At 36.0% G+C, this 21,332-nt stretch overlaps 2 protein-coding genes across 2 annotated transcripts in view; one reads left to right on the forward strand and one right to left on the reverse strand.

Moving 5' to 3' along the window:
* The window catches only part of elp3 (elongator acetyltransferase complex subunit 3), a 33,374-nt gene extending 28,165 nt beyond the window's left edge, over positions 1-5,209 (forward strand). The window contains 4 exon segments of the mRNA NM_001014322.2: positions 835-900; positions 991-1,218; positions 3,004-3,085; positions 4,551-5,209. Of these exon segments, the coding sequence (NP_001014344.2) occupies positions 835-900; positions 991-1,218; positions 3,004-3,085; positions 4,551-4,627 (453 nt within the window). The 3' untranslated portion in view covers positions 4,628-5,209.
* A 1,761-nt stretch (positions 5,210-6,970) lies between these two features.
* Positions 6,971-15,649, reverse strand: si:ch211-63o20.7. The gene is given in 4 exon segments (NM_001045121.2): positions 6,971-8,029; positions 10,613-10,838; positions 13,360-13,995; positions 15,493-15,649. Coding segments are annotated over 3 exon segments (1,074 nt in total). The 5' UTR covers positions 13,975-13,995; positions 15,493-15,649; the 3' UTR covers positions 6,971-7,796.
* Positions 15,650-21,332: the final 5,683 nt, after the last annotated feature.

Here is a 21,332-nt window from a genome sequence, read left to right on the forward strand (position 1 = left end):
TTTTAGTGTTCAATTCATCTTTGTTTCTATTGCACTTGTACAATGTAGATTGTGCAGCTTAACATAGAAGTTCTAGTAAATTGAAACTGCCTCAGTTCAGTTTTCAGAGATTAAGTTCTGTTTAGTTGAAATTTGACTGCTGAAAGTCCAAACACTGAAGAGCAAATCCATTAATGTGCAGCTCCACAATCGTCTCCTTAGAATTATGAGGTTCTATCTGACATTTTTGTCAAAATTGAGTTATTGACATGTATTCTTGTTAAATGACAACTTAAAGGGATGTCTTTTATATGTTGTTTACATTTTACAAAAACCCAAATGTTACACACATACTGAAGCAAACTTTGAACCTCAATATCTCAAAATCATTCAGAACGCAGATAGAACCTTATTATTCCAAGGTGACAAAGTCCCAAGCAAGCCAGTGGCGAAGAAAAAACTTTACCAATTGACGAAAGTGAAAGAATAAAATTCTAGAGAGAAACCAGGCTCATTTGAGCATGACCATTTTTTATCTGGCCAAACATGTGCAGAGCTGCAGTACTGATAAGAAAGTGTCTATGGGACTGGAGAGAGTGTCACCTACAGGTGGTTTGCCAAGCCCACTCACCTGTGTGAAGCACACTCAGAATTGCACAATGTTTTCATAAACCTGGAGTGTTAGTGTCTGTTTGTATGGAGAGGAGAGAGTGCCACCTACAAATGGTTTGTCAAGCACACTCAGAATTGCACAGTGTCTTCATTAACATAGAGTGTTAATGAGAAAGATCATCACTCATTTTATTTTCTGTATGAATTAAGTTAATGACAATGCCATGTTGTTGACTCCTACAGTGTAGAGATGTAAGAACCAGAGAAGTGGGCATCCAAGAGATTCATCACAAAGTTCGACCATATCAGGTAGCTCATGTTCGGCATCAGTGATCAGGAGGGTCTTGCTGTTAAACAGGGTACAGTGAAAGACGAAAAGAGTTTCTGTGCTTCTCGTAGGTCGAGCTGATCCGCAGAGACTATGTGGCTAATGGAGGCTGGGAGACCTTTCTGTCTTATGAGGACCCCGAGCAGGATATTTTAATTGGTCTCCTGCGTCTCCGCCGATGCTCTCCGCAGTCCTTCCGGCCTGAGTTGAAGGGTGGTGTATCCATAGTTCGGGAGCTGCATGTCTACGGAAGTGTGGTTCCTGTCAGCAGCCGAGATCCCAGCAAGTTCCAGCATCAGGTAATAAAAAAATCTTGGTTCCACTGGTAACACATGGAGAGTGTGGAAGCTCTTCTCTTTTTTTATTCTCTAACCAGAGAATAAAAAAATTATTTCATCTCAACTCTGCTTTACAGTTCTGATTTTTTTTTATAAGATTGAGTTTACAAATTAGTCACTTTTATTTCTCAAAATACTGATTAAATTTTTCAGTGTGTACTTTTTCTTCAGAATTCCATTTGCATTTACATCTCACATTTCTACTTTAGAATTCTGTTTACAACTAAAAGTTTTGACTTTTACTCAGATTTCTGTTTACAACTAAAAGTTTTGACTTTTACTCAGATTTCTGAGTTTATATATTTAAATTCATTTTGTTTTCTGATAAGATTGTTAAAAGTTCAATTGGGATATTTTTACCTCAGAAGTCAGACTTTACATTTCACATTTCTGACTATTCTCAGAATTATTTAGTATGTATTTAGCAGTTTTCACTTTTTAACTCTAAATTTTGGTTTTATAGCTCTAGTCTTATACACTCGCCGGCCACTTTATTAGATAAACCTTACTAGTATCGGGTTGGGCCCTCTTTTGCCTTCAGGACTGCCTTAATCCTTCGGGGCATAGATTCTACAAGATACTGGGTATATTCCTCAGAGATTTTGGTCCATATTGAATGATAGCCTCACGCAGTTGCTACACATTTGTCGGCTGCACATCCATGATGCAAATCTCCCGTTTCACCACATCCTGAAAGTGCTCTATTGGATTGAGATCTGGTGACTGTGGAGACCATTTGAGTACAGTGAACTCACTATCATGTTTAAGAAGCCAGTCTGAGAGGATTCACGACTTATGATATGGCGCATTATCCTGCTGGAATTAGGCATCAGAAGATGGAAGAGGGTTCACTCTGGACATAAAGGAATGGACATGGTCAGCAACAATACTCAGGTAGGCTATGATGTTGACTTGATGCTCAATTGGTACCAATGGGCCCAAAATGTGCCAAGAAAATGTCCCACACACAATTACAACGTCACCAGCCTGAACCGTTGATACAAGGCAGGATGGATCCATGCATTCATGTTGTTGATGGCAAATTCTGACTCTACCATCCGAATGTTACAGCAGAAATCGAGACTCGTCAGACCAGGCAACGTTTCAATTTTCTATCGTCCAATTTTGGTGAGTCTGTGTGAATTGTAGCCTCAGTTTCCTGTTCTTAGCTGACAGGGGTGGCACCCGTCGTGGTCTTCTGCTGTAGCCCATCCGCCTTGAGGTTGGACGTGTTGTTCATTCAGAGATGGTCTTCTGCATACCTCGGTTGTAACGAGTGGTTATTTGAGTTACTGTTGAACTGCAGCAGATCGTCTTGACCATGTCCACATGCCTAAATGCATTGAGTTGCAGCCATATATGATTGGCTGATTAGAAATTAGCTTTAACTAGCAGTTGGACAGGTGTGCCTAATAAAGTGGCCGTTGAGTGTGACTAATAATTCTGACGTTTCTCCTCAAAAAAGTTAATATTTTGTGATTCTGACTTATTTTTTGACAATTCTTAATAAGAATAGTTATGTTTAGTCTCCACCACAGAAAAAAATGCCACAAAATATAAAAAGGAGGAGATACTGTGTAAATTGCCTATGTTTCATGGCTTGTTTTCTATGTATTTTCCATGGAGATACAGATAATTGGGTAAAATATCCAGAGTATTAGAGTATTTTTCTGTCTTTTATCATTTCATGTATAGTCTTGCTGTCCAGCATTCTCATGTTCTCTTTCTCCTCTTGTGCATTTCCAGGGTTTTGGAATGATGTTGATGGAGGAGGCCGAGAGGATAGCCAGAGATGAGCACGGCTCCAGCAAATTGGCTGTTATCTCAGGTATCAAAAATATTCCCGGCCTTAACGGAAATGGCGTATTCATTTTGTTGGTTCCTCTCTTGCACTCGCTTGAAAAGAATGAATATGAAATTTTCACCTGCACCTCCCCAAATCAGCTGTAGGAAGGAGATAACGGCAATTGGAGAATAAATGAAAATCTGCATTCATATTACTCCAGCTCAGGGATGTTAGAGAGAAGATATGACACCTTTCTACTCGCGTCCATCAAACCAAGCAAATCAACAACAGTAGAGCATACAAGAAAATACAATAGGTTGTAAAAGGCTAAGACCGCATTAAGTATCTGGTATTGAGAATTTGATTTATTATTATATTTCATGCTTAAAATATTAAAAAACTTTATTGAAAAATGGCTGAAAATATGGATCCACTCAAACCTTCTTTTATGTTATTATTCAGAGTTTGGGGTTATATGTACTAGTGGTGTAACAGATCACAAATCTCACGGTTCATATCATCATTATGATTTTTCAGTCACGAACTGAACCGTTTTTATGATCAGCAGAAAAGGGGAGACAAATGTTATTTCCTTTCCATTTATAACAAAAACATATAAAAATATTACAGATAAAAAGAAGAAATGATCAGCTAAATAAAAATAAATTGTAAAATATTCAATACTGTGACAAATTCACTGTTACTACTGTTGCTGATAATAACGCTAAATGTAGAAATCTGACATTATAATTTGTACAACCCATATTTATTTTTAGTCTCATCTTCAATAAATGATTCAGTTTTTCACTCAAAAAACTTCATGTTTCATTGTTAGATATGTCGTTTTTGAAGAATTATTCAGTGGCATATTTTTGATGGCTGATTGTCGCCACCTACTGGTTCTATGATGTAATTGCTGCCTACAACTTACATTTTAAGCATCAAGTTAAATGCATATGATGGTGATTGTAATCTTTACCGTAAACATCAGTGGTTATATCGAAACTATAAACTGTTATCCCAGTCTTGCTGTGTAACTGATTTTTGCATTTTTCAAACACAGAAATGAATGCAGCAGTTCGAAAGATTAATAAACATATGCAAATCACCATCATTTATAATTTATGTCGCATGGGTGTTGAGATCCCGATCTTTTAATGAATAATCATGCACCTTACACTAAATACATTAATGCAGGCTAAACAAGTAGTGGCAGAAAACACCTTAAATAACCCACAAATGAATAACCATCACCTTCTCAAAAACCTGAATAACCCACCACAACTTCTTTTGTCATCATTATATTTAACAGGAAGGCCTAAATGCTTTCATACATGTGATTTAAATGACGCAAAAGGCCAACTTACAAATTTAGTTACAAATTTAGGATAAATCTACCAGTAAAAAAAAGTATTAATCCACGGGTCATGTGTTCAGGACCACTGGTTGTAATCCGTACAAATCATGGATCAACCACTACACCCCTAATATGTACTGTATTTTTCAGGTGTTGGAACGAGGAATTACTACAGAAAAATGGGTTATGAACTGGAGGGGCCATATATGGTGAAAAACCTTTACTGAAGCAAAGAGGAATCCTACCAAGATGCGTCATATTCCCTGGAGAATATCATCAGACATGCAGGACACTGATTTTAAGGGGGATCTTTACATCCCACCTGTAATTGGGCATGGCTTTGGGACTAGTGTGTGTGTGTGGTCAGCACAAAGCAAATGACAACTATTCAGTTACATGCCAGCCAAAGAGTGTATTCTGTACAAGTATTAGTGCTTGTTAGAAAGGTACACTATTATTTTACCAAGGTTTTCTCTTATATACATGCCAATGCATGTAATGCTTTGGAATAACTCTCATTTTTTTGGTCACATTATTTTTGGTTTCTATTGACAACATTGGGCATAATGGAAGAAAAGAGACTGCATAGACTCTCAGTTATCCCGTTATGGAAGCACATTTTTCATGTGGATTTGCAAGGAAGAAATTATTCATGCTTTCAGCTTGGCACATTTGACTAATCCATCGTTTATCCTGTCCGGTTAATTCTGAAGTTGGATTAATTGCATTTTTATGTTTTCTTGGCTTTGCATGAAAAAACGTTCATTTGGTCATTTTTATTGTTGTTAATAAAAGATATTTATCCAGGATTTCTCTTATCGCCTGATTCTACATTGTCATAAATCGCGGATTGGCACCAAGGCAGGCAATTTGGATGGAGTTGAATAGACATAATACAGCCATCACCGAACATTCAGCGGAATTAATGGGTAAGAAATCATCCACGGCGATCTCCTGTCCGGCTCCGATATGAAAAACTGTCGCCAAAATGATTGAAATTCAATTGCTTCTATTTCTGACAGAATGAAAAGTTCAGTGAACTACTCTGCCGAGGTTTAGTGCCTGTCACCACACCACCAATTTCTGAGAAACGCCGTCCGGCATGGCGAGAGCTCTCCTCCGTGGAAGACCTCATGATATGACTGCTGATGGGTTTTTACTGCTTCATTTGACATCGCAATACCCGATTATATCGCTATCTCTGCCTGTGAGTCAAGGTGTCAGGCGAATGATGACCGACCACCCTTTAAAGCCCAGCTCAAGTCCGATCGCACTTGTAAGGGGTTTGTCATCACTGAAATGGCTTCCAATAAATGGCAAGATGTTGTTTTGCCACCCCCCGCAATAAAGTGATGACTTAACAATCACTGAGCTCATAATTTCCTGGCACAGAACCTTTGTTATGACGTTTATGGCTCAATAACGACAATGAACAGAGGCACTGTCGTTTTGCAAACCAATCAGCAGCTTTCACTCAATCTCCAGAAGTTTTAACGACAATTCCAGATTGAATGTTGCTAATTTCCCTCGCTCATTACGGCCATCGTTGCTCGTGAGTAAAATCTTACCAATGCAGGATTAATTCTGATGATGACCTCAGTGAGAGGAAGACAGAGTGCCGTGTTTAGATGATGTGCATATTTGGCCATCGAGGTCAAGATGAGCCATCGCAGCGTTTCATTTGCAAACCAGCCAAGCGTGAGGTAAAGGGCAAAGTGTCTCCTGAGATGGAAATGTCACAGATGAGATCCACTTAGGAGGATTCACAGACGCTTTATATTATTGCCGGAGAGGCTGTAAGGTTTTGAAACCTTTAGCCATCTTGAAAGCCATTAATATTCAACTTTGACATTATTATTGGCCTTCATCAACTCAGCGCTGCAGTTAACTGCTTGATCCCGGAGATCTGTTTAAAAAACTGCACTTTTCATTCTGAAAACTCCTGAACACAAATACTTCAGGTTCAGCCAGATATCATTTATATCCATCACAAAAGGAGACTTTCATTTCCTTTAGAAGATGGAGCACTTTCTCAAACCAGAAAGCCATTTGAGTCATCCTTCCTTGGGCAAAACCAAATACAAGGCTGGCCACTAAAGCGTCAGATCCGGCTGGTGGAAATCAGGCGATCTGGATGATTGATACATGTGCCATTTTTCACAGATGCGCATTAGGGGGAAACCGACTGATTTGGCCTTCCGATCTAGATGTTGAAAATGCGCCACCAGCTGTGAAACTTCAAAGGTTTCAGTCATTTTGACTTTCTATAATTACACTGTCGCTTCAAGGTGGCGATTTGTGGTGTGACCGTTGTGAATGCTCTTTCTCCTGTCTGACAACACCACAGACACCGATTATGACGGGCTATCTTTATAAACATGAAGGCTTTGAAGCAAGTTTGAACTTGTTTTATATTGTTCTTTAATAGTCTACTCTATAGATACATAAAAATTATTGAAAATACCAGACATTTCTGAAAGTTATATACTAATTAGCCTGCATTGTTTAAAAAAAAAAAAACAGTGATATTGATCATTCTTTAAAATTTAATTCACATTTACAAATTAAAATGATGTAACCAGCATGTTTATGTAAAAGGAAAACAGCAGTGTTAACTGTGGCATTTTATAAATTAGTTTTAGCATTAAAAACAAACAACATCGAAAATATTCCACTAACTTTTTCACTGTCACAAGCCACTGTGAAATGCATATCACCATTTGCAATTGTTCAGACCTAAAGCTATGGACAAAATTAGGAGACCACTTGAAAATGTATTACTAGCTATAAGTCTGAGTAAAATGTAAACAAGTTTTTGTTCTAATAACATGTTTTAAATAAGAAAATCATATTATATTCCATCTCCCCCCTTGAAAATGCCAATTGGACAAAATCAGTATATAAAATGTTATTCCCATCGCTGATTTCTTAACTTTGTTAAAATGAATATAAATGTCTGAAGTTATTTTATACATTTTTTAATGTTCTAAATTATTTATTTTTAAATTAAGTCATGAGTAGTTAGTAGAACAAAACCAACATTTCATTTTACTCAAACACGTAAATATAAATTGTAAATTCAGAGAAACTAAAAGACAAACTATTTCCAATTGGAAATTCTCAGTTCATTCTCTTATTCCCATAGCTTTATTAGCAAATGTCATCCTTTTATCATATTTCAACACATATTTCTCTTTTTAAATATCAGTTTTCAAATAAATGAACAGTACCCAGGCTGTTCTGTTCTGTTCAATAACTTCCCTCTGCTTTATTTTCAAGTTTTTCAGTACATTAAGTAGTCTGGTGTTGATTTCTCCCTGTTTTGTGGTGTACAATTTAGCAAAAATTAAAAAAAAAAAATTTGTAATAGTCTGTTTGTTTAGCCTGATGTTTAGATCAGTGCAGCTTTAAAGCACACTGGACCCTCTCCTCCAGCTGGTCCGCGGTGGGCCGGGCGTCTGGGTCAACGTCCAGCATGTCCAGCAGAAGCTCACACATGGAAGGGTTTGGAGGAGGGGGCAGTGGAGGAGCCCGTCGAGTCCTCATAGGGATGATCAGCTGCAGGTCTGGATTCTCACACAGAGCTTCTGCTAATGGGGAGAGCCAGCGGCCCCGCATCACATATGCACCTACACACAATAAAAAGGAAACACATGTTATGCTTAATTCATTTTCAAGCATTTGGTGAAACAGGTCCTTCATTCACTGTTGTTACCTTTGATCTACCGAATACTGCATTTGAATTTGCCCTCTTCTTTATAGTCCAACACTAAAAAGCTGTGACTAAAATAGGTCAATTCATTTCTTCAAAGTATATTTTGGGGTTTTATGAGAATACTGGGGGCGGCAAGGTAGCACAATCACCTCACAGCAAGAACATCGCTGGGTCAGTTAGCATTTCTGTGTGGAGTTTGCATGTTCTCCATGTTTTGGCGTGGGTTGCCTCCGGGTGTTCTGATTTCCCCCACAAGTCCAAAGACATGCACTATAGGTGAATTGGGTAAGCTAAATAGGCTGTAGTGTATGGATGTTTCCCAGTGATGGGTTGCAGCTGGAAGGGCATCTGCTGCGTAAAACATGCTGGATAAGTTGGTGGTTCATTCCGCTGTGGTGACCTAAGTATTAGTAAGCTATGAGAATACTTTTGTGTGTACATAAAACAAAAATAATGACTTAATTCAATAATCACACACTCCCATTAATGTGCGCCCTATACTGACACTGAGGAGGAAAAAAATGTTGAATGAACTATTTTTGTTTTATGTGCATACAAAAGTACTCTTGTAACTGAAGACATGTTTATTTTTTAGTGGATGTTTATTAGGTGTTTTTCTGGAATTTGAACGAGTCAGGACTGCTGATGTCTATGGAGAATGAGGGTGATTTTGGATTTAATTTAAAATATCTTAATTTGTGTTATGAATACTATCAAAATTCTCAGATGTTTGGAATAACATGACAGGGAGTAATTAATAACATAAATTTCATTTTTGGAGAACTAGGAAGAGTAATAGGAACTATTCACTACTTCCCCTTTAAGTAACTTGCACTTTAAAGGAGCTGTATGTACGTTTTTGACTTTTCTAAAGCAAAATACCATAATATGTTTGCAGACATTGAAGAAAGATGCAAAGTGAACATTCTTGTTTATCTGAAAAAAAATGTTGAAGTCAGATATTCTGCTTTTAACCAATTATGTTTCAACACTTCAGGTTGCCTTGGTGAAAAACAGCATATTTCATTTATTCAGTCAGGAAGGCCCTCAAAGTGTGCATCAGTAACTGAAATGAGACGCAGATTCAGAGTTCCACATGAGGTGGTTATTAGCCATTCAGAAGCACAGAATATATATGCACTCTCTGCACTCCAACGAAACGGTAAGGTTTTTAATCTAATTAATACATATTAAACCTCTTTATCATTATCATCACAGCTATAAAGTTTAATATCAAACGGTTTATTTTTAAGATCTGAGGTGAACTCTATGCTGCTGCTTTCAGTAGTATGGCAATAAATGTCATGTAAAATGGCATTCAAACTCACATTATTAGCGTTTAACACTGAATAAAGCATATGACATGTACTTGAGGAGAGCATTGTCAGTTTCCTGTTGTTCAGCTGCAAAAAAAGAAAGTTTCTAAAATATAAATTTCAGGTGTTGGTTAGGACAAAAACTCCCATCACGTGCCTTTGCTTTTATTTAGAACACGATTTAAACCAGCTTTTATTGATGTTGTCAATCTAACAACCTACTCTTGCATGTGTTTTAAACCAGGGGTGCAATACCTAGTTTAACCACTAGGTATCAAACTTACTGCACCTTTAATCCTTTTCCTGGTGGCATTCACAAAATATTTATTGAATGGAACACTTGATGTTGCATTCAGCTGGCTTTCTATTGACTTTGTAATTGCGACCAGACTTTTGATCAGAGGGGTAAATTCCATTTTTGGGATAGTTCTTGTAAATACCAAATGTGCATGTCACAATTTAGCTTTCAGAAGGTGTTTGAAAGCCTCTGACAAAGTGTGGAAAAAAATCAGCAAGGATTTAGGGTGCAATCCCAAGTATTCTTTGGGTTTAAGAAATATGCCTAGCACAAATTCATTCTAATTCACAAAACTCTAAGACGAACACACCATACAGAGAGGTTAATAAGTGGAAGGATGCTAATTGCCCTTATATAAATAAGCTACAACATTTGACCTTTTAGTTTGCCTGCTCTCAGTTAAGCAAATCGCTGGGCTCCAGTAATTACTGAGGACTGCCTGAATAGCTTATGCACTCCATCCAAACCTCGCGTCCTCAGACCACTTTACATTATCTCAGCTATTACACATTAAGTTAATGGGCTGCTGTGTCAAGCACTCAACAACAAAGCTTTCTCACCAATCTAAAGTGGTCTGTATGAAGGTAACTAGTGAGAGGGGTAACCAAAATAGCCACCTGCCTGCCAGTGCCAGGGATGTGAGGCTCTGAAAACTTTTCTCTTCCATTCCTATTTCTGTTCCTTTTCTGTGACAATCACAGTATGATGGGTTTTATATTAATCCGCTATCATGAGACCTCATTTAACTGCCTATGCAAGTTCCTACTTTGTTTTAATCATAAAAATGCATGCATCGCGGATCGAGATTGATTAAATAACAAAGACATTAAAAACATTAAATGGCTGATGCTAAATGAGCCAAAGTATTTTCGACTCGACTAACCCAGCTGTTCTTGATTGGTGCCGTCTTCTAAGAAAGTGATTCTCTCCAGCACAGCCCAGAAAAGCACACCCAGAGAGAAGATGTCAGCCTGAGCTGTATAACTACGGCCTGCCCAAACTTCTGGAGCCATGTAAAAGTCTGAGCCGCATGTAGAGGACAGAGCCAGTCTGCTCTGAACACCATCTGTAGGATTGTCCACCATCTTACTGAGGCCAAAGTCTGCCACCTGGAATACATGAGGAGGTCATTAACATACACATTGTAGATGTGGGACTTGAAACAGACTTGTTGTATACAGGTTTCACATTTAATTTAAAGGGACAGTTCACCTGAAAATGAATATGTCATAATTTATTCATCCTTGTTACAAACCTTTACGAGTTTCTTCCATCTTTTGAACACAAAAGAAGATGCTGGAAACCTGTAACCGTAAACTTCTACAGTATTTATTTCCCTACTATGGAAGTCAGTGGTTACAGTCTTCATCTACTTTTGCGTTCTATGGAGAAAAGAACCTTTTACACCACAGGTGTCAAACTCAGTTCCAAACGGGCCGCAGCTCTGCACAGTTTATTTCCAACCCTAATTAAACACACCTGATCAAACTAATTGAGTCCTTCAGGCTTGTTTGAAACCTACAGGTAAGTGTGTTGGAGCAGGGTTGGAACTAAACTGTGCAGGGCTTCGGCCCTCCAGGAATTGAGTTTGACACCCCTGCTTTACACTTTAGGGTGACTTAATAGTGAGTAAATTTTAACATTTGGTTGAATGATCCATTTAACTAGCCAATGTCAAAAAATGTTCATGTATTAATAGCTTTTTTTCCCCCAATTTGTGAACATCTTATAAAGAAACCTAAAAAACAAGTTAAATTTTTGGTCAATGAAAGCCTGTAGACTGATTTTTTATGTAAAACGCTTAGGACATTTTGTTTTCTTTGGGTGAAATGTTTTCTTCTAATTAAAAAAGCTGAACTTTCAGTCTATCATACATTATTGATTTAAGAGCAAATCACACAGCAGAAACATTGGGAATCTAAAAGTGTGATGATGTTAGAAATGTACCAAATTTGAGCCGAAAATTCTTGCTGTAAGGTGACAGTGTTAACCACTGAGCCTCATTTATAATTATTTATTAAAGAGCAGTTTATTAGAGCGTTAAATAATCATGTCTAGGGCTGGGTAAATCTTTTTAATCACTTTTCCTACTGTTTGTGGAGTCACGTGACCCTGATCTGTTACGGCTAATTTATACTTATTATATTTTGATTTATACTTATTATATTAATCTGATATTATACTTCTGCCACATGTACGATCGGGTGCAGCCTTCGCATGTCCACGCACCTCTCAAAAACAATTTAACTGCACGTCACAATGACATGTAGTGCAAGCTTTGAGATTGGTCAGTTTGATAGGGGTGATGAGGGTGGGTGGCTTGGACATCCGTGTTTTAGGCAATGTATGTTTTAATTTCAGTAGTTCAGCGTTGATGTTAAATAAATATTGATAGATAATAGATAGTGTGTGTTTACTTCAATTATTTTAAAACCAATTCAAATTAATTAATTCAACTTAAACTTCATTCAAAAATCACTCGTAATATTTGAGCATATTTACTGTACAAAACTTGTCTGTAAACTATAAAGGCAAAAATAAATAAATAAAAGTAGCGTTAAGCAATTGTAATGGACTTAAATGTTCAATCAAATGAGACTTTGGTTTTAGGTCAAATCGCCCAGCCCTATTAACGTCTACAAAGACATTATGCATCATTCTTTGTCTCTGCAATAGAAAATATGTATATTTTAATACAGCATTTATAAATAGAATATTTATATAATTACATCTACAAAACCCGTTATACAATTTAAATAATTTTTTTGTTTCAGTATATAGGTTCCACTTAGAAAAAAAATACAGTCTAATATTATTAAAAATATTCAGTAAGAATTTGTCTAAAATAAAGCTTCAGTATGCTTGTTGGGGATAAGTTAACTACAAAAGCACAAATTTTTAACAACTGCAGATAACTCCGATTCAAGATAAGCCCAAGGCAACTTCCCATCCATATTTGTGCTTTGGATGGGCAATATTTGACTGGAATAAAGAGAATCAGTCTCTTCAAAGCACACTACACTGACTGTCTTTGAATGCAGTCAAATGTTTAAAAACCCTTATTATTTGAAAACATATGCAAGCTGATTCTCTTGCCAACCTTTTTGCTGTGGGAATGACATACACTGTCTTTGTAATGATTCAAGAAACAGATCAAAGTGTTCAGACACATTTTGTTACTATACAAATGACAATAACCCAAACGTATAACAACATAAATGGTCATTTACTCTTCCCCCTTCCATCTTAAAAAGTATTCCTATGCACTTTAAGTTGTGAACAGCGTCTTTAGTTTAGGGCACCACCCAAATCTGTCTACGTCTGTCATGCAAATACAACCTCAAAAGAACTTTTGTATTGCTTTGCTATATAATCACAACTGTAAGTGGAACATTAGCTATGCCTTAAGACTACAAAAAATATACATACATATCAAAAAGAAAAAAAAAGCTGCATAAGAAGTGGGCTATTTCAAAAAGCAACATGAAAGCTTGAAAATGCAAATCAAGCCCATGACAATTGCACTTAGCTTGACTCCAAATACGCCATGAGCAACCGGTTTTACTGTTTGTTAGAAGTAGCTGCTTGTAACACCATGATCTGTGAAATACTAACGTATGCAATTTGTACCTTCATGACTGGTCCCTCTTTAGTAAGACAGACGAGAACATTATCTGGCTTTAGATCCCGGTGCACTATCCCATGCTCATGCAGGAACGCAATGGCACTGCAGATCTGCCGAACCACGGTATTATTGCATTCAGCGTCCGGTGGCCTGGACAGAATATACTGGCCTAAATCTCCACCCTCACAGTACTCCATCACCAACCATAGCGCAAAGCAGCGCCTGGGAACCTCCTCTTTAGAAATCAGTCTCCTCTTTGACCTGGAGGCATTTCTCGTTTGGGTTTTGGAGTCTTTGTCCACAACTCTCCCTTTGAGAGCACTCTCCACCAGATCCAAAGGCAGCCTGCTCGATCTGAGGGGCTGCAGTGTTCGAGGGCCGGTCTGTAAGAGGCAGTTGTAGAGAGCGATGACATTGGGGTGGTTTCGTGCTGTGATTCTCATAGCCCATAGTTCCTGCAGGTAGAGCTCTATGCTCTCTGGACTACAGCATGGCAGGCGTTTGATGGCTACTGTGTCGCCCTTTGCACCCCACCAGCCAGTCTCAGTCACGCGCCCCTTGAAGACCACTCCATAGCTTCCCCGGCCCACTTCCTGCTGCAGTGTGTAGATATCATCCATCCTAGCAGGATCTGTTGTTTACTGCATGAGAATTTGCTGGTTAGTTTTTTTTTATTTTATAGTTCTGATATTGCATGCCAACCAAGTGTTATAAAATTACTTTTATTCAATTATCTTGTGTATATATATAATGTATATATAATTTATGTCCTATATTTGTGTCTGCATAAAGTTAAACTTATTAAAAGATTTCACAAACTTTGAAACATATTAAAGTAAAATAAAATATCAAATGAAAGTAAAGCGTCTAATATAATATTTCAATATTTTGTAAAAAATAATTTTATATGAATATTATTATACTTTAACATACAAAAGTATAATAATATTATACATATTATTATACTTTTGTAAAAATAAAATGACTAAATATGGGTGCAATTAAGCATGGGCTGGTATAAGATTCTGACGGTATGATAACCTATCAGTGTATCACGGTATTTTGATTACTGCTCTAAAATGTTCTTGTAAAATGTCTGAGTAAAAAATAAAACTTTTTTTCTCTTCTTTGAACACAAAATATTTTATTTTGAGAAACATTTATAATATTTTGGAGCAGTAAACATGCCAGGCTTAAGTATTCAAATGAAGCATTGACTTCTGCTGTCGTCGATTGTGTCAAAAACACAGATTTGTTTACTATTTTAAATGGCTTCGTTTATTCTTTGTATATCTAGAGATAAAAGAACGTAGATAAAAACATCTTACACATATCTTAGGGAAACTATAGCAGAAAATTGTGGGAGTTTTAAAACCTTAACTTTTCTAAACCGCGGTATATTTAGAAAACGGCATCGTCCCATGCTTATGTGCAATACTATATTGTTGCTTTACAATTCAATGTGACAAATACATATTTATTTAAAAAGGTTACATTTTATTCTGACCTGTATTCAAATAATATATAAGAGTTTATAAATAAAGTTTATTTTAAATGATTTACAATTTTTGCTGACATAAAAGCCAAACATAGTGTTTTAAAGAACAGCTCAAAGTGTATACAATTTTACATTACAATTAATAATAATTTAGTGTAATCGAACAATTTATATGGAGAACGAAACCTGCAAAAACAATAAATATGCAAATAAATGAATACAAATTCCTGCATAAATGAAAACTATAAATAAATATACAATTAAATAAATAAATGTATATAGAAATATCTTATTTATGCATAACTAAATGTATAAGTAATAAATAATGCATTTTTTGCATAAATAGTGCATTTTTATATGCACTATTTTTATATATATTTATTTATTGGATTTGCAGGTTTTGTCTTTATAGATTTAGTTTTAGTATGTAAATGACTGCAATACTTTAAAACATGGCAAAAAAATTATGAACTCTATATATATATATATATATATATATATATATATATATATATATATATATATATATATATATATATATATATATATATGGGCTTCGACAACAAAGACGTATCCCCCAACTTGACTTCTCCACTTCTGCTGCTTTTTGTATTTGATACAATAATATGAATAAACTTACCCATTAAATCGCAGTCACAGTCAAAGTTTCTTTGCTTTCTTGTTCACTTATATGTATATTAACGCGTATTTATAGCGTGCGATCTAAACGCACTCATAATACAACTCAAACGTAAACAGCATTTCCGTCATAACACTTCCGTATTTTTCAGATCTTCGCGCGTCGGGTGCTGTTCAGCGTTTCTATTGGTCAATGCAATCGCAGTCGATCGCATTCACCAATAAGAAACGAGAACATCATCGCCTATTCGAAAACTGGCCAATGAAATGCTGAGTACTCTTTTCCGTAATGGCCGTTTTAATAAATATCTTACAGAGGCGTTTTTTTTAAATGTTCAAGTATGTAGTTTGTCTACTGTTTTCTAATACTTTTATGATTTGATACATTTCCTCAACTGCGACGAAATCTACGCAACTTCGAGTTACAAGCTTAACGTTAGTCTAACGTTATTCATGTCTAACAAAACTTTTATATAAATTTCTAATTGTATCATTTTTGTTATTGTTTGGTTAATAAAACCTAACGCTAATTCAGACAAGCAGCAACTATTTATAATATGACGGTAGGTAAAAGTTCAGTTGTGCAATCAATCAGTCATATCAAGTACTTGACACGTCACGTTTTAAATGTTTGAACCGTTTATGTTGTGTTGTCTAATCAAGTGTAGGATAAATATCAGATCACATCTGTTTTAAATGTTAAACTTTGTGAATTTTTGGATCAAAATAAGACACGTTCAATACATTTCCTGACAATATGCAGTTTAATAGCATGTTTCATTGTGATAACTTACCTCACACTGGACATGTTGTAACAATTGCATTTCCTCTGGGCAAAAATGAACACGTCCAATAGTTTTGTGTTACTTTTACTTATTTTATTGGTTCAAAGCTTCTTCCTTTTTTTCTTTCTTTGTTTTCTATATATTAAAAACTTAACACCAGTGTCCCCATATATCTTGTCATAATCAAGAATTCCCTGTTGAAAAAAAAAATGCTGGTTTTAACTGTTCGACCAGCCTGATATTAGAGGGGTTTTGGTCATTTGGCCATTAGTCGTTGCTGATCAGGCAGGCATATGACCAGCTAAAACAAGCTTGACCAGCCTAGCCAGGCTGGGAGCTCAGCCAAAACCAGCTATGTTCAGCTTAAACCAGGCTGGTCAAGCTGGTTTTGGCTGTTCGACCAGCCTGGTTTTAAAGGGTTTTTGGCCATTTCCAGGCTGGTCTTAGCTGGTCAGGCTGACAGATGACCAGCTAAAACGAGCTTGAACAGCTTAGCCAGGCTCTGAGCCCAGCCGAAACCTGCCATGTCTAGCTTAAACCACGTTGGTCAAGCTTGACCTGTTAAAACCTGGCTGGAAATGACTGAAACCAACCCGGAAATGGCCAAAACCCCTCTAAATGCAGGCTGGTTGAACAACTAAAACCAGCCAACCAGCTTAGCCTAGGTTAAGCTGCTTTTTTCAGCAGAGTTATTCAACGTTAAAGGGATAGTTTACCCAAATCCTAAAATGTTGTCATCATTTACTCTCCCTGCACTTGTTACAAACCTTTATGAGGTTCATTATTCTGATAAAAACAAAATAAGATATTTTGAAGAAAGCTGAAAACCTGTAACCACTGACATGCATACTACACTGTAAAACCCAACAGTGAACTTTATCAAATTAAGTCTTGTTAACTCAAAATTTACAGAAAGTTAATCCTACTCATTTGAAAAGAGATTTGAACTCAGTATTAAAGCTAAGTTAATTAAATACCTCATTACTTCAACTTAAATGGAGTAAGTTTACAATACCCGTACAGATTAGTTTTTAACTCAAATTGTTTGTAGCAATCAGTTTCCTCAAACAGTTTATGTTACCTTAACTTATTGGGTTTTACAGTCCTCAGTTGGTTTGAGTTTTCTTTATTTATCGAGTTTTACTCTGCTCAAACTGCTTTATTTACTCAAATGGATTAAGTTCACAGTACTCAATAAGCTTAGCTTTTGAGCTTAAATGATTTGTTGCAATCAGTTTCCTCAAACAGTTTGAGTTACCTTAACTTATTGGGTTTTACAGTGCAGAAAAAACAAATACAATAGAAGTCAATGGTTTAAGGTTTTCAGCTTTCTTCAAAATATCTTATTTTGTGTTCAGCAGAATTAAGAACCTCATAAAGGATTGAGGGTGAGCAAATAGTGAGTAAACTTTCATTTTTGGGTGAACTATGCCTTTAAATGTGAGATTGAACTGCTATTTTATAGCATTTTGGTATTAAAAGCACTAAAAATCCCTCACAAAAATCTTTTCAACTTTTTAAAAGTGATAAAAAAAACCAATGACACAGGTGACTCTTTAATGCTTTTCTAAAGTTATCTTAAATGTCAGACAGAGATAAGGAAGCCTCCATGATAACACAAGAACATCCCTTGACTGTCTGAACAGGCTGTCACTCCCATATAATACTAGGGGGGAAAACTCAACCAATTATTTCTTTTATTTGACTTCTCAGCTAACTATAGCAGTATGAAAATGGCTGAAGAATTTCTTGTTCCTCTTGCAGTTGCCATCCTGAAATGCATTTCAACTCGATTTCTGAGTCTCATTAAAACTAGATTGTTTTTCTATTTATTTTAGTCAAATAAATGTACAAAATGTGAGAAGGCACTTTTCCTTGATTTTCTATAGCCTTGATTAAAACTTTCTTCAATATTTTTTTTCTCTCCCTTTCTCTCTCTCTCTCTCTCTCTCTCTCTCTCTCTCTCTCTCTCTCTCTCTCTTTCACCCACAGGCTTTGTATTCCTCTTATTTTGTTGCATTAAGTCGTGTCTTTAGGTTATTCTGGTGAAATCAATTAAGCTTCTAGTATTAATAGTCATCACTGAAAATTATTGCCAAGGGCTTCCCATAAAACATAGGGATGTGGGCATGCCTCAGTGCTCTTCATTGCCTCATATAACGATAAAACTTTGCCATGGAATGATGAAGGGAATGAAACAACATTGACCAGAGAGGCTCGCAATCATTCTGCGTCACGGAGGTGAATAAGCCCTCTCATATAATTGCATATCTTGCGTGGAACTGACTTCAATTTTACTCAGAGGTGGTAAAAACACACACACAGCTCATTCTGTGATTCAGCCACTGCTGTAATATGATGTGGCACAGAATCTGATGGGTTTCTCTGTAGCGGCAAGACGCATTGTTGTTTGTCTTTGTATAATATCTAATTCCAGGCTTACTGTATTGAACAGTATGCAAATCTATGGGAGCGGGACTCAGGTGATGGGTTATTTAGGTTGTTTATGATTTGACTATCGGACGCCTCAGATTAATAACTGGTTCATTTCCTCTGAGGCACAAATGCAGGACACATGGTTTTTTATATAGATGATCACTATGCACATTTAGAGATTAATTACAAATCAGGATTGGTGTTTATTTTTGTGTCCAATCCATGTTATTTAACAGCCTCTGAAATGGCGTGATTAGGGAGATCAAAGCAAGCTATTGTTAATTAAAATGTGCTTTTTTGTCAGACCTATATTAACTACTGGGCTTTTTCCAACGGGCTTTTCCGAATGCTGAACCACTTACATTTATTATGCGTCATTCAAAGTAATTACCAGCTAGGACACAATGTTACAGTATTTCAATTTTCCTGAAAGCTTTGGCTCAAGCATTTTTTGTGCGTGTTCTCTGTGTTTTCTATATAACTTGCATTCTTATAATATATTAATTAACTAAGATTGTAAGTAACGTGTCTGTTGGAAAGACCAGGTGTATGCTGATTTATGCTAGTTTGGTGCTGGTCTACACAGTAAAAAAAGATCTGTGCAATTTATGGTAAATAATTCACAACAGCTGTGGTTGTCTGATCTGCACCATAAAATATTATATGTAAATTAAAAAGTAACGATAATAGAAGATGTTTTTATTATAAATTATAAACTGATAATGCTAATATACCAATCTAATTAAGCACTAAATTATCGTTTGCACATTTGTAAAAACCAGTGTTTGGGAAAGTTACTTTTTTTTTTTTTTTTTTTTTTTAATATTGGTTTTAATGAACATACAAACGTAAACAAAAAAGGGCAAAGACAAATATATCAGTAGACAAATATAGCAGCAAAAGGCAAAGAGAAAAAAAAATCTATAATTAAATTATTTCAAAATAATAATAATAAAGAAATAAATAAACATACCAACAAAATACAAAAAAGAATACAAATAAAACATAATACACAAAGTTATGCAGTGATTAAGGTCACACATATTGTGAAAATACATCAGATGTGTTCATAGAGTCAGAGGATCATTAGAGGCATCCATATTTTTTGAAAGGCATCCCCTTTGTTTTTTAAGTAGTATGTATATTGTTCCAAGGGCATTGTTTCATTCAAGAGTTTTATAAAGAGTTCAAATGTTGGAGGTTTTTGTTGGTTCCAGTTGAGCAAAATGCATTTTTTTGCTAGATAGGAGATGATGCCGAGTCTCTTTATAGAAATAGGATCAAGTGTCTTGTTCAGTTCTGTACCAAAGAGGTATAGTGTTGGTGTGTTGTCCAATGGAACTTGCAAAGCTTTGGCTGTAAAGTCCTGTACTGCTTTCCAGAAAGATTTTAGCTTTTTGCATTCCCAAAAAACATGCATGATTGATCCTAAATAGGCTTTACATCTGTGACACCTGGATGATACATTAGGGTACATTTTGCTCAAACGAAGTGGGGTCAGATACATCCTATGTATAAATTTATAATTTTGTTCAGTTATTCTGTTATTGGAAAGGGGAATGAAAGTATTCTGGCATATAGCCTCCCACTGATCGTCATTAAAATTATATCCCAAATCTCTTTGCCACACGTTTTTGAGTGATCCCAGTGAAGAGTTGTAATATTCTAATAGTGCAGAATATATCTCCGAGATTTTTCCTTTTAAAGATTCAGAGTTCACCAAAATCTCCTCTATATTGGACAGCTTTAGGGATAGTTGACCTCTCTTTTCGTGACTAATTATCAAATGGCGAATTTGCAGATATTTATAAAAATCCTGTCTTGGTATCTTGAACTCTTGCCTTAAGTCTATGAAGGATTTAAGGGTATCATTGATAAACAGATCTCGGAACTGACATATACCATGTTCTTTCCACTTTATAAACAAAGATTTCCCAAGCGAAGGTGGCAAATCTGGGTTAGGGGACAGAGGGGCTAGCATAGATATTTTAGCAGAGAAACCACAAAACCTTTTTGCATCTTGCCAGGCCCGAAGAATGTTGTGGATAACATAGGTTCTTGTCACTGGGGGTAATTTTCCCATATTGTTAATGAAAGGAAGAGATGTCAGAGGTATAGGTGAGCAAAGAGCTTCTTCAATATCTGGAAAGTTACTTTTTAAAAGTAATGCATTACAATATTGAGTTACTCCCCAAAAAAGTAACTATGTGTTACTTAGTTAGTTATGCATTATGTTACATTATGCTTTTTCAGACCCGGCTGAGGCTTGATCTCTTTTAGAACAATTTTTTTATTTATTTATTTTTTAATAGAGGAGCTCTGCAATTAACAACACACTGTATAACACAAATATTTCCCTTAAAAAAAACAAATAAAAAATATTTTAAGATAATGTTATCTGAGAACTTCCTGACCCCAGAGCTATATGTGTCGTATATACAGATTATTGAAAGTTTTAAGCAATGTGTTTGCTACATTTGTACTATTTGTCTTAAGTAATATCATCGTCTATAGAGATAATCCCCTTTTCTTTTTCTTCGATGCTTTCAAAATAATGAGCACATTCTCTTATTAAGTGCGTGATTCATTATGACTGCATTCATTTTAATTTAGCAATTTA

The sequence above is a fragment of the Danio rerio genome, chromosome 20, assembly GCF_049306965.1.
Source record: "Danio rerio strain Tuebingen ecotype United States chromosome 20, GRCz12tu, whole genome shotgun sequence".
Lineage (NCBI taxonomy): Eukaryota > Metazoa > Chordata > Actinopteri > Cypriniformes > Danionidae > Danio > Danio rerio.